Source organism: Chrysochloris asiatica, unplaced genomic scaffold (assembly GCF_000296735.1).
Source record: "Chrysochloris asiatica unplaced genomic scaffold, ChrAsi1.0 scaffold00039, whole genome shotgun sequence".
NCBI lineage: Eukaryota > Metazoa > Chordata > Mammalia > Afrosoricida > Chrysochloridae > Chrysochloris > Chrysochloris asiatica.
In genome coordinates this window covers 18,051,137-18,063,993 of record NW_006408557.1, presented here as the reverse complement: position 1 = coordinate 18,063,993, position 12,857 = coordinate 18,051,137, and the positions used below count along the sequence as shown (strand labels likewise).

Sequence of the window (12,857 nt, the reverse complement as noted above, 5' to 3'; positions counted from 1 at the left end):
ATGGCCGGCTTACAAACAGTTTTGTTCCCCTGTCTCTAAAAAGTCCCTCCTTCAGTCCCCCTGTTACTGGGTTCTATGGAGTTTACAATCTGCCCAGAACAAATGTTGCCTAACTGGGAGCATTCTCATTTAAAGTTACTCCCTCCCCCTCCCCGCCCCCCACGAATATCCCCTATTTCCTTGTTTGGTGTATTCTTACTTTAAAATTTCTAGTCAGTCAAACTAATCTCTTCCTCTCCCCTGTACTTTTTGTTTTGTTTAGTCCTGAAGATGGAGCACCCCAAGAGCTGTTTCTCACACTATGACAAAGATAAGGTCACTTTGAGCCAAAATCAACAGAATACTAATTGCTATTTGCTTTATTTTGTTTCAGTTGCTAAAATTGTCCTGCTGTCATACTGAAGGTGCTCAACAGAGGTGGCTCTTTTCTGTATTATGTGCTTACTGAATCATAACTGCCCTATTTGTGTCATTTCCTCCACCAGCTTCCCTGGTGTACCGAGGAGGAAGCCCAGGCTCAGGGAGATGAGGATGATGACAATAAGAGCAGACGTTTTGAGGACTGACCTGTCGGATTCCCTTATGCCTCACTACAGTCTGAGGTCTGCACCCTTACTAGTCTCCTTGGACAGATCTGGAAACTGATTTGGACTTGAACTGAACCCTGGTCTGTGTGATTCGTAACCACCACATGATTCAAACTGGCTCCATATCCAGAGCTTACCCCAGCACTGCCCTCCTGTCCCCTCTTATCAGGTATCAAGCTTGGAAAGTCTACCCAGACATGTGGATACATGTGGTTATAGCTTTAGGTGCCACAGGCCTGAAAACTACAGGCCAGGACTATATTAGAGCTTAAATCGTAAAGCACTAAATTGTGGAAGTCTGCGGTTTACAGTGGTGGTCATGATGTGGGGTCTGACTTATAGCAACCTGCATAGGGTTTCCGAGGCTGTAAATTTTTATGGGAGCAGAAAGCCTCATCTTTCTCCTGTGGGACAGTCGGTGGTTTCAAACTGCTGACCTTAAGATTAGCAGCCAGACTTATAACCACTACGCAGTTTACAGTGGGAGGCTCTCTGTGCATTTTGAGTCTTGTCACAAATTCAACAGTGGAAGGCTCTAAACTCATTTTGAGTCTTGGCATAAATTCAACCTCCATTTGAGTTCATGCTGACCAATAACTGTGGTCGTGTGCCATGGAGTCAGTTCTAACTCATAGCAACTCTGCATAGGGTTTCCAGGAAACAGAAAACCTCATCTTTCTCCCCAGAAAGGGCTGATAGTTTTGGACTACTAGCCTTTAGGTTATCAGACTGACTTGTAACCACTGTACTACCAGAGCTCCTGACAATTACTTAGTGCTGTGAATAACTTTGTCTTCAAGCAGAGCATGTTTGAAAGTAGACCACAGCTCCCTTAGACAGCAGGGACACTTGCCTGGGCATGTCCTTAATGATTTACAGTTGAGGTGCAAGGGCCACAGGATCATGAGTCATACCTGGACCATCAAGTAGTCAGGTGGTTAAAGGGCCCCGGGACCAATCTTTTGTAAATTTTTCTAATCTGCATTTGTGTACCTATCTCAATCACGAGGATGAATTGATCTGCCAGCAATCATGATTTCTTGGTGATTTCCTTTGCCTTCTATGGTTTATAATTAACCACATGATTTGTTTGGACATCATATGGCCTCACACTAATGGTCTTCTTCATCCAGATGATTTCATCTTTGCCCTGCTAAGGTTTAAAGGCCTTTCTATAAAATATGCTTTAATTTGGGATCTCTTTCCCCGAAAGCAGGACAGCCCCGCCAACCTATGTTGTCTGAAGAGGCAAGGACAACAGGTTGTTTCTCTAAACAGTGAAAATAGTCAGATTCTGGATATGATGACAGGATTTGTGGGAGATAAGAAATGAGGAGTCAAGGGCGACCTCAAGTGCCAGGCTAGGGCAACTGGATAGATGGTGATGTCCATTTTTGAGGTGGCAAAAATTAGGGTATTTGAACTGAATTCTCGGACCTCAGCCCCAAGGCTCCAAAGTAGACCTAATGCTTTTGGCTTTCATCTTTTAGAGGGCAGAGGCCCCCTTCTTGTAAATCTTATCCAGAATCCATTCAAACATTCAATTATGCGTTTTAATCACTTAACATTCATTAGGAGTCCTGGTGTGGCACTGTAGGGTAAACACTGACTGCTAACCATAGTATTGATGGTTCAAACCCACCAACTACTCCTTGGAAACCCTATACAGGGTCACTGAGTCAGAACTTAACACCACTTCACAGCACTTAACACCAGTAGCAACAACATTCATTAGTAACTACAATGCAGCAAGTGGGAGTGCTTGGTGACACAAAGAGTTAATGCATATTGTTGCTAACTGAGAGGCCTAAGTCCACCCAGAGGTACCTCAGAAGAATGGCCTGGTAATCCACTTCTGAAAACTCAGACACTGAAACCCTTATGGAGCACAGTGCTACTCTGACTCACATGAGGTTGGCATTCATACTGTGAGAAATTCTCAAGATGGTCCATCTTCAGGAATAAAGGGCACACGAGATTGCTAGACCAGACATAGGTTGTTGGTTCACACCCAGGGGTATGTGAGCAGGAAGAATTGGAGGAGGGGGAAAAGAAATCTGCTCTAGGACTAGGAACTTTAAGCAAGAATATAGCCCCTAAGGCCATGGGCACCATCAGGGCTTGATTGTGAGCCGCATGCTAACTGGGGAGGGAAAACAGGGGAATAAAATTCTTTGTGAGTCAGCCATGTGGTACATCTGCCCATGTCTACTGGGTTGGATGCCCAATTTTGCAAAATCAAATAAAGAAAACCTCGCTCTCACTACAATGAGCACAGATTGGATTTCTTGAGCATTTGTCGGTAACCAGGGTATTGACATGAATTATGTTAGGTTCCATATCGATGAGGATTAATTAAATTTATACCTTGCCCTTAAGAAACTCACAATTTGGTGGAAGATTCAGAGATCAGTCCTCTAGGCTCATTTAATCACTCAACAAGCATTCATCAGCACTTCATTCTGGCAAGCAAGCATTGTGGTAGGCATAGAGGATGATCTTGTCCTTAAGAAAGTCCTAGTCTAATTTGAGAACCTGGAGTTGGTCATCCTCATTCGTTCATTTACTGAAGTGTTATCAGTGTCCAGCATCTGGGGCAGGACTACTGCTGGATGACCCAACAGTGGACACTGCTAGGCGTCTCCAAGCAACAAAGCCTCCCTATGGAATCCCAGCCACTTACCATGTAGCAGGCCCTGGGGGCAGCTTCCAGAGTCTGTAACAACATCTCCCCACCACATGCTGGGGACTAACTCTGATGCCATTTCCTGCAGAAGACCATGAGCCCTTCCATCTAAGCAGCCAACCCTTCAGCCATCTTCCTGGGCCCTAGATGACACTTCCTGATACCTGCAGGTCCTGGTACCCAAGATGCACCCATTCTGGAAGCTCCTCATTCTCCTTGGCCTGCTGGCCTTGCATGCAGGCCTGCCCAAGCAGCCCTGGCCTGCCCTGGCCAAGGCCCATACAGAGAGCAGGTCCACCCTGGCAAGAAGTAAGCTGAGCCCCCTGCTTTGCCTGCTGCCCTCGGGGTGGGGATGGAAGGTACCTACCATATAGGCCCCAATACTGCCTTGCTGTGTGACCTCATTCATTCTCGCTTCTTCCTTTTTCCTCAGACCTCAAACACATCTGGAAAGTTGAGGTCGAGTTCCTCATACACCAACTCATACTGTATTATTATCATCAGTCATGGCAAGACCCCTCTTTTGTTTGAGTTTATATTACTTCCCCTGTGTTCCTCACCTCCACTCCCACAGACACACACCAGATGAACTTACAACTATGATGTTGCCTTCTGAGCAGCAATTGTCTGCCAGTGTCTCTGCTGGAGTGGTATTATTGATTTCTCAACCCTGCAGAGTATAATTTTCACAGATGAGGAAATGAAGGGAGTGACAAGCTACCATCCCACAGCTAAGAAGAAGTGCACAGCCTGCAAACCAGGCCTCCTGTCACTGAATGCCACTTTTACCACAAACCTGTGCAACATCACTGATTGCCTGTTCATTTTCAGTTATTGCCCAGGGCCTCGTGAGGCACAATGCCGAGAACAGACTCCAGAGCCTCCAACTTCTGAGAAGTCTGAATGTCTCGAGATTCGGGCCCCCAGGAATGGTGGGCTGGCTAATCGGTGACACAAGCCCCCAGCAGCCGCAGGAAAACAGGTGAGACTTGGAACCCCACTGTGATCCTGGGGTGCTTTATAGGCCTCTGGGTCAGAGGGCAGAGCCTGAGGAACAGGAGCAGTGCAAGCTTAAACAGCAGAGCAGACTATTGAAAGGAGACAGAATGGACGTGTCAACACAAGGATGCCTGGGACACCCAAAGAGACTCCAGGGGGTCCTCTGGGGAGACAGCATAGCAGGGAGATTGAAAATGAAGACTCGAGACTATGACTGAAGTAAAGTGCTGTCGAGTTGGTTCCGACTCATAGCGACCCTGTATAGGGATTCTGAGGAGCAGCTGGTGAGTTTGAACCGCTGACCTTGCAGTTCAAATGGCTATGAGTATCTGGGTTTAAATCCTGGCTCTGCCACCAACTTTGGGTATTTGCTTCACCACTTTGGTCTCACCTATAAAATGGGTACCCAGAGCAGAACCTGAATCAACATATGGGGTGCTGAGCAAGCCAGGACAGGGGTCCAGCATTCAAATCTTCACACTATTGCTTGGTAGCTGTGTGGCTATGGGTAAAGTATTTGAGCTTTCTGAGCTTTAATGGGTATAATAATTATACCTACCTCTGAAAGTTGTTCTGAGAATTAAGGACACTGCATGTAACTTCTCAGGTGTATATAAAAGCCAAAGCCAGTTGCTGTTGAATAAACTCCTACATGGCAACCCCACATCTGTCAAAGTAGAGTAGTGTGCTGTAGGATTTTCAATGGAAATTTTTTCAGATGTAGATTACCAGATCTTTCTTACAAGGCACCTCTGGGTAGCTTTGAACCTCCAACCTTTCACTTAAGAGTCAACCATGTTAACCATTTGTGCCACCCAGAGACTTGTTGTTGTTAAGTGCCACTGAGTCAATTCCAACTCATAGCGACCCTTTCAGAAGATCAGCTGGTGGGTTTGAACTACTGACCTTGTGGTTCACAGTCTAGTGCTGATCCTACAGCGCCACACCAGGAATCCAGGCAGAGACTTGGTTGGTGCCTAATGATGATTGACAGCTATGATTAATCTCAGAGAAGTAGGCTAGTTTCACTTACTTCAATTAGACTGAGGTCGGGTTCCTCAGCTTCCCAGGTATCAAAGACAGTAAACTACAACATTATTATTCTAGCTTGCTATGTGCTTGAGTTCCCATCTATCTAATCTGAATTAGTCCTACTAGCCACCAGCAGGACTGATCTATATAAAGTGTGCATTCAGTCTTTTAACCATTGTTACACTAATTCCTTTAGCACCCACTGTGTACCAGGATCTGGGCTTGTATTAGGAACAAAGCTTTGAACAAGACCCACTTCCTGCCTTTCTGGACCTTGCAATTGAGTTAGTGAGATAGACACGTAAATACCATTCCTTTAGTACAAACCCACCTCTAAGGCTGAAACTCAAAGGGAACACATGAGCAGGTATGTAAACTTGCTGGTGCCCATGTTGGTCTACTGGTGAGTGGAAGAGGCGGAAAGGCAGAAATGAAGAAATGGGCTGAGTTCAATCAACCACATTCCACAAACTCCTGTTCACCTGGCGATGAAAGAGAGAAGAGGAATTGCTGGTTGCTCCAAAGTGTGGTGAGACCTGGGGACCCCTGAACCTATGGACAAGGACATTGCCCCAGAGGGCTAGAGCTGAGAATGAAGCATCCAGCTGATATGAAGTGAGGAGAGATGCACAAGAACACCCAAACTTGCAGATAGTACCCATTTAACCTAGCCTCTATGGCTTGATAATCAGAACTAGAGGAAGATTTAAAAAGAAAGAAAGAAAAAAACAATTTTTGATAAAGAGAACAAGGGTAAATTGCTGTAATTTGATGAACTTGATCTATACTCATGGAGGTAGTAACTCTAAATACCAACAGAGAGGGAAGGTGTCTTCACATCAAATATCAATGTTATCTCCTCTGTATACAGGGTAGATAGGGATGGGCAACTTAGACATTGGCTACCTAAAATGAGTGGGTGATGAAGGCACAAAGTGACTGGCTTACAAAGTTTCAAGGGGTTGTTTAGCTTAATAGTGTGACGGGGAGAAAGAGTACCCACTGAATAGTTTTTATCTTGTCTAGATGGGTCTGGTTAATGAGTTGGTGATAAGATTCTTATGATTCAATAGTAATTGTTATCATAACTAATTGTGACTGCCACAATTGTAAAGGTAGAAATTTTGTGATAAGAATGGGGAGTGGTTAATCTCACAGTCCAGAAACAAAGGACCCCAGGACCATCAAGGGAGAAGAGCACAAGTGGAATGCAAGACTTTATCCAGAGAAGCAGTGACACCAAAGATGGAGGCAGAGATGGGGACGTGGAGAGAGGGAACAGCTGGGGACTCTAGATTCATGGGAAAAGAAGGACTAAGAGATGGCAGTCAGGAGGCAGACTTGCAGAAGGTGCCCTTTGGTGGTGTAAATTATTATATATGCCTGAGTGTTTAAAAGAAAAAAAAGAGCTAAAATGAATAGAGAGATATACTGTTAACTGATGGTACATGGAGGGGATTATAATCATTGTAATGAAACAAGGTGTATGATTTGTTGAATGTAAAACTGATGATCAGCCCTGTAAACTTTCGCTCAATCCACTATAAAAAACTTTTAAAAAGATAAGTAAACACCATGTTTAACACAAGTTATACTTGGCATCTATATTTGTTTGCCAACTGCTCCCTCCTCTTCCCATGACGTATCTTTATGCAGGTGCTATGCTAATTTAAAAAAAAAAAAAAAAGCCCGCTATGAAGGAGCTTCAAGAAGTTCATGGAAAAATTATATTCTCTTTTGATTCCAGTTTTCAATGAACTTTTTGAAGTCCTGTCATAGTTCAGGTAGAGAGACATGTTACAGAGACAAATTTAACAAGGTGAACAATTAGAGTGCTGGGCTGATCTTTTTTTTGAGGTGACCCTTATGTAGAAATGTAAAGGGAATAACTGGCTTGGAGAGTAGAGGAGCGAGCATGCTGGGCTGAGGGAGCAGTAAGTGCAAAGGCTCTGGGGCAGAAGTGGCAAGGATTTTAGGAGGTGTAGCTATACCAGATCCTGCCAGGCCTTAGGGACTATGATAAAGGAATCAAATTTTATTCCAAGAGTACGGAGAAACCAGTAGAGAATTTTGAGTGTTAGGCAAGTATTAGGACCCTGCTGGCTGCTATGTGGTGAATAGTCTGTAGAGAGGCCAAGATGGCAACAGGGAGCCCAGTGCTGCCACATCATCAGTTAGATGTGATGGTCACTGGGATCAGGTCCCAGAGAAGGAGGTAATGGAAAGTAATAAAACTGGGGATATATTTTACAGGCAGAGCCAACACAATCTGCTGATGGGTTGGATAGTGGGGAGGGATGGAGAGAAATCAAAGATGGTCGTGGGTTTGGCCTGGTCTAGGTGGATGGTGGCCATCTCCTGAGATGAAAGGTTCTGTCTGTGAACAGGTCCTGGGTCTGGGTCCCTAGCTCATCAGCAGCTGACTATGAATTATGCAGAACTGCAGCCCAGGGTTCCTGCTGGTAACTTGTTCTCAGAGCATCTATGAGATAAGTTGAGTCCAGTTCCCGTCATTAGGTATTCTTTGCAGACAAGCCAATTTGCTTCTCAGCAAGTGGCCTTGCCTGCTGGAGGGTCCTGATGCAGGACCTCTGCTCTTTCTTGTAGCATCAACATCACCAACATTCAGCTGGACTGTGGCAGGATCCAAGTGTCTTTCCATACGGAGTGGTTCTCAACAAATATCTCACTTGAATTTGACGTCAGATTTAGACTGTGAGTCCCACAAAAGCAGAGACTTTGGGCACTGCTTCTCTAGACTGGGAACCCAGGAGATGGGAGGAAGTTGGACAACCTTGGATCTCTGAACTTTCTGAACTCAACTTGGATTCATTTTGGCTTCTTATACTCAAATTATTGTGTGACCTTGAGCAAGTCACTTCACCTGAGTCTTGGTTTCTTCAGCTGAAATCTTGATGGAGATCATTAGATAGTAGAGGGAGGTCACTTGCTCATTTAAATTTATCTGACTTCACTTTGCTGAGCTTAATTTTAAAAAAGAGAGAACCTCATTAGTTATTTTTGTTGTTGTTGTTAAGTGCCATTGAATTAGCTCCAACTCATGACAACCCTGAATAGGGTTTCCAAGGAATGGCTGGTGGGTTTGGACCATCGATCTTACAGTTAGCAGTCCAGTGCTTATCCTATAACACAACACCAGGACTCCATTAAAGACTGTTGTTGTTGTTAAGTGCTATCAAGTCGGTTCCGATTCATAGTTACCCTGTATAGGGTTTCCAAGGAGTGGCTGGTGAGTTCAAACTGCTGATCTTGTGGTTCAAACAGATCTTGCAGTCCAGTGCTTATCCTACAGCTCTACACCAGAACTCCCTATTAATGGTGGTTGTGGTTGTTGTTATGTGCCGTGGAGTCGGATCCGACTCATAGGGACCCTGTACAGGGTTTCCGAGGCTATAAATCTTTACGGGAGCAGAAAGCCTCAGCTTTCTCCTGCGGAACAGCTGGTAGTTTCGAAATGCTGATCTTTTGGTTCACAGCCTGATTCGTAACCATTATACTACCAGAGCTCCTTTATTAATGGTTGTTGTTGTTGTTGTTAAGTGCCGTAGAGTCGGGTCCGACCCATAGCGACCCTGTACAGGGTTTCCGAGGGTGTAAATCTTTACGGGAGTAGAAAGCCTCATCTTTCTCCCGCGGAGCGGCTAGTTAGTGATTAATTGCTTCATCACTCTTCCTTCCTCTTGTTCAAACTATCTTTTGCCCAAAGAAAGAGAGGCCATTGCTAAATGGTAAAGATTTTGAAAATAGAGATTAATTCTCAACTTTTTAATTTGTAAAGTCCCCTCTGACTAATCCCAGTTTTCTTTTTAATCTCTGACTTGAGGCCTTAACAACGGGCAATCCTCAAGTTCGTTGAAAGAGCTCAGAGAGCAAGGGGAAGCCCTTGAAACCAACAGTGGCCCTCTTTGCAAACATGGGAGAGACATTTTTCTTGCTGGCTGCTTCCACACCCTTCTATTTTTTCTTTGTCTCCTCCCTTTTCCCTCCCTCTCTTCCTCCTCTGCTCTCTCTTCCCCAGGCCCTTCAATAACAGGATCCTAGACCTGCACTTATGCATGAACATCTCTGTGGAATTCTGGCTGGAGAAAGATGAGTTTGGTCGGAGATATCTGGTGATGGGCAATTGCTTTGTGGAACCCAGAAGCATCAACGTGATAGTCCTAACTGAGTAAGTCCCCAGCTGCCACTTAGCACTCTGGGCCCCCTTCCTGGCAGCCCTCACCATAGCCTCAGTTCCCCACCATCTCCTGCATAAGTCCAAACAGATTTCTTCCTTTCCCCTAGATCTGCTGCTCCTCCCACATCTCCATCCCAGTGATGACCCTACCATTCCATCAACAGCCAGACACTTCCTCTTGCTCCCTTTCCAAAACCCACTTCCTAGTAGTCCTTCATTGTTCCTTTCTTTCCATTCCAGCAGCCAATGCCCTGGCTCAGTCAGCTGCCTGGACAATTGTAGCAGACTCCTCTAGAGCTTCTCTGACTTAGATCTCTTACCATTCTCCACCCTGTTGCAGAAGTAACCTTCTAACACAGAAATCTGGTCAAGTCCCAGATCCTGGTCTAAACCCTCCAAGGGTCCCCAATGCCTTCAGGATGAAGCACAAACTCACAAATGTCACGCAAGGTCCTATTTGTCCTCTTCCTTCCTCAAGCTGCAGTCCTTTGCCTCCATGGTCTCGGAAGGACCCACTTATCCATCAACACATCCTGCATTTCACATCACCATGCCTTTGCAAGTGCTAATCTCTTTGCCTAGAGTGCCTTCCCTTCTTCTCTAAAACTCCTCATCATCAACCATTTATCGAGCTCCTATTATGTGCCAGGCACTATGCTGGATTCTAGGCATGCAATGGTGAACAAGACAGAAAAACTAGAATGTAGTGAAGATCTGTAAATTGACTGACCAAGTCTGTCAGACTGTGAATCCCTCAATGGCTAAGTTTGTGCCTGATTTGCAATTAAGTCCTCAGTGAATGCCCATCCATTTACTCATCAGACATTCATCGAATGCCTTGATTCCCTCTCTTCACTCTCTGAAACTCCTCTGTGGCATTCATGGGGTGGATAGTGGAGATGACAATGTGTGGCCTCTGGTATTCTATAGACATGGTTCCAATTCAGTCAACACTTACTAATTCTGTGACCTTGAACAAGTTACATCACCCTGCAGATGGATTTGGCTGAGAATAAAATAACTCTGTAAGGTGCACTCAACACACAGTATGTCTGGAATGTATCTGTTCTGTACTCCCACTTCTCTTTCTAGGGATATCCCAGTAAAGACGAAATATTTTCTCAAAAAACTCAGAGAGAACCTGGAAAAAGTGACTCCACACCTGGCAGCAAACCAGGTAACTTTGGAAAAAATTATTTTTCCCTTGGGCATCCTTGTGTTTGAGAGTCAGGGAAGTTAGCAAAGAATTTAGAATCTTGGGCTTTGGAAGTTCAAGAATCTCAATTAAACTGATAGTTCTGCTATCTATTGGCTGTGTCTTCTTAGGCAAGTGACTTAGCTTCCTTGAGACTCAGTTTCCCCACCTGTAGCATGGGAATGATCCCAGTCTCTATCTCACAGGATTGTCATGGGATCAGGGAGACAATGCATGGCATCTAGTATGTAATTGGCACTCAATAGAAGGAAACCATTCTTGCCTTATTCCTTTTGGAAATGTAGTTAAGTCAAAGCTTGCAGCCACAAGTACCCCAGTTTTCTTTTCCCAGCTCCTGGCCTGACCTTTCCTTTCTGTGTGGGTGTGCCAGGTATGTCCTCTGATGGAAGAAATCCTTCGGCAACTGGATGTGAAACTGTTGAAAAGCCTCATGGGTGAAAGTTTGTGTCCACATGGGAAGGACTGCGAGGGTGTGGCCAATGGCTGGAAGAGGTGCCTCTCAACGTAGCCTGAGGGGTTTTTTCACGAGCTCTGAAAACACTTTAGAAGTAAACACTTATGGTGACCAGCACTGTCCCCCAGAGAGCTGGGACAACAGAGGGGATCCCTTGAAACAAACTTAAGCTTCAGGTTAGCAGAGATTGTAGTGTGTCCCAAGACCGCCACCAAACCCAGTAGGAATCATTGGCCCAATCCCAAATCTGAGTTTACTTCCACTATGGTCCCCACCTTCATGGAGTTCAGTCTGGTGAAAGAGAGACAAGAAGTAGATTGTTAAAGATTATTTGGGAAGAATTTGGATGTGAGTGCTCTTGGCAATGTCCCTTGGTTAGTATGGTTGGATGAGTTCCCTTCAGTGTAGACTTGTGAGTGAGAGGGATGGACACATTAGTGACTGACACTGGACTTTCTTCTCACAGACGAGAATGCACCTCATGAAGTCAACCAACCATGAATTCAACCAACTTCATATTACAGACTGAGTATCCTCCAGCCACCTGATGATCAGGACCTGACATCTACTTCATAGTGGGACTTCTGCTACCTGTGAAAACCTTTATCACAGGCCTGAGGGCCTCCTGTCCTCTCCTCCAATAAACTCCCTCTAGCTCAGAAGGATACAGAAGTCTCCCTGCTTGATCCCTGAAGCTTAGGTTCCAGAAGCCCAACCAGATAAAGGGTCCATCCAGAGACTACATACCCTTGGGTTTGCCCATCAGCCCAGAAATAACACAGAAAGCAGCCAGTGTCTATAGTTTGCAAACAGAAGCCCACACATGGATTTGCTGAGCAATGCAGGGTAGGTCCTATTGCGATTTCCCATTCTTTCATCCATTCAACTCATTTATACTGAGCACCTACTATATGCCAATGGAGTCCTGTTGTGCACTGTGGGATAAAACACCGGAACACAAGGTCAGTTTGAACGACCAGGTCAGTAGTTCAAATACACCAGCCATTCCACAGAAACTCTATACAGGGTCACTATGAATCGGAATTTAACACAATAACTATATGCCAAGCACTTTCCCGGACTCCAAGAGAAAGCAGATAAAGATGAGAGTGGACAAGCATAAACTTTGACACTGAACATATTTGAATTCAAATTAGATTCAAGCCAACTAGAAGTTCCATGACAGTATGGACCACGTCCATGGTGACCGATGAGTCCCTAGCCCCCAGCACAAGGCTGGACACAGAATGTTGGCTCAGTCAATATTTATGTTTTAATAAGTGAATGAATCCTGCTCTCATTACTCACTAGCTGTGTTTGAGACAAAGCACATCTCACTCTTCCTCACCTGCAAAATAAGAATAGAAATTTTACAGGATGTGGAACTACAGGAACCCTTACATACTACCTACTAAACCAAACCCAGCACCATTGAGTTGCCTCTGACTCATAGGGGTCCTGCAGGAGAGAAGACCTGCTCCATGGGGCTCCCAAGAGTGTGAATCTGTAGCGAGGCAGACTGCCTCAGCTGGGGGACTTGAATTGCCGACCTTTCAGTTAGCAGCCCAACATTTAATCCACTGTGTCACCCAGGTGCCTTCATGTGCTACTCAAATTAAAAAACAAACTCAGTATCATGGTATTGATTTTGACTCATCATGACCTCATATCAGGTTTCCTGAGAC

At 45.0% G+C, this 12,857-nt stretch overlaps 1 protein-coding gene across 1 annotated transcript; it reads left to right on the top strand.

Annotated features, from left to right (window-relative positions):
- Positions 1-3,458: 3,458 nt before the first annotated feature.
- BPIFA3 (BPI fold containing family A, member 3) lies at positions 3,459-11,673 on the top strand. Its single transcript, XM_006860764.1, has 7 exons — positions 3,459-3,582; positions 4,105-4,255; positions 7,912-8,019; positions 9,344-9,493; positions 10,595-10,679; positions 11,089-11,152; positions 11,639-11,673. The coding sequence occupies exons 1-7, from the start codon at positions 3,459-3,461 to the stop codon at positions 11,671-11,673; spliced, it is 717 nt and encodes a 238-aa protein (XP_006860826.1).
- Positions 11,674-12,857: the final 1,184 nt, after the last annotated feature.

Coding starts and splice junctions, on each gene's coding strand:
- BPIFA3 (XM_006860764.1), top strand. CDS start 3,459: ATGCACCCATTCTGGAAGCTCCTCATTCTCCTTGGCCTGCTGGCCTTG. Junction 4,256..7,911: donor CAGCAGCCGCAGGAAAACAG/GTGAGACTTGGA, acceptor TCTTTCTTGTAG/CATCAACATCACCAACATTC. Junction 10,680..11,088: donor CACACCTGGCAGCAAACCAG/GTAACTTTGGAA, acceptor TGGGTGTGCCAG/GTATGTCCTCTGATGGAAGA.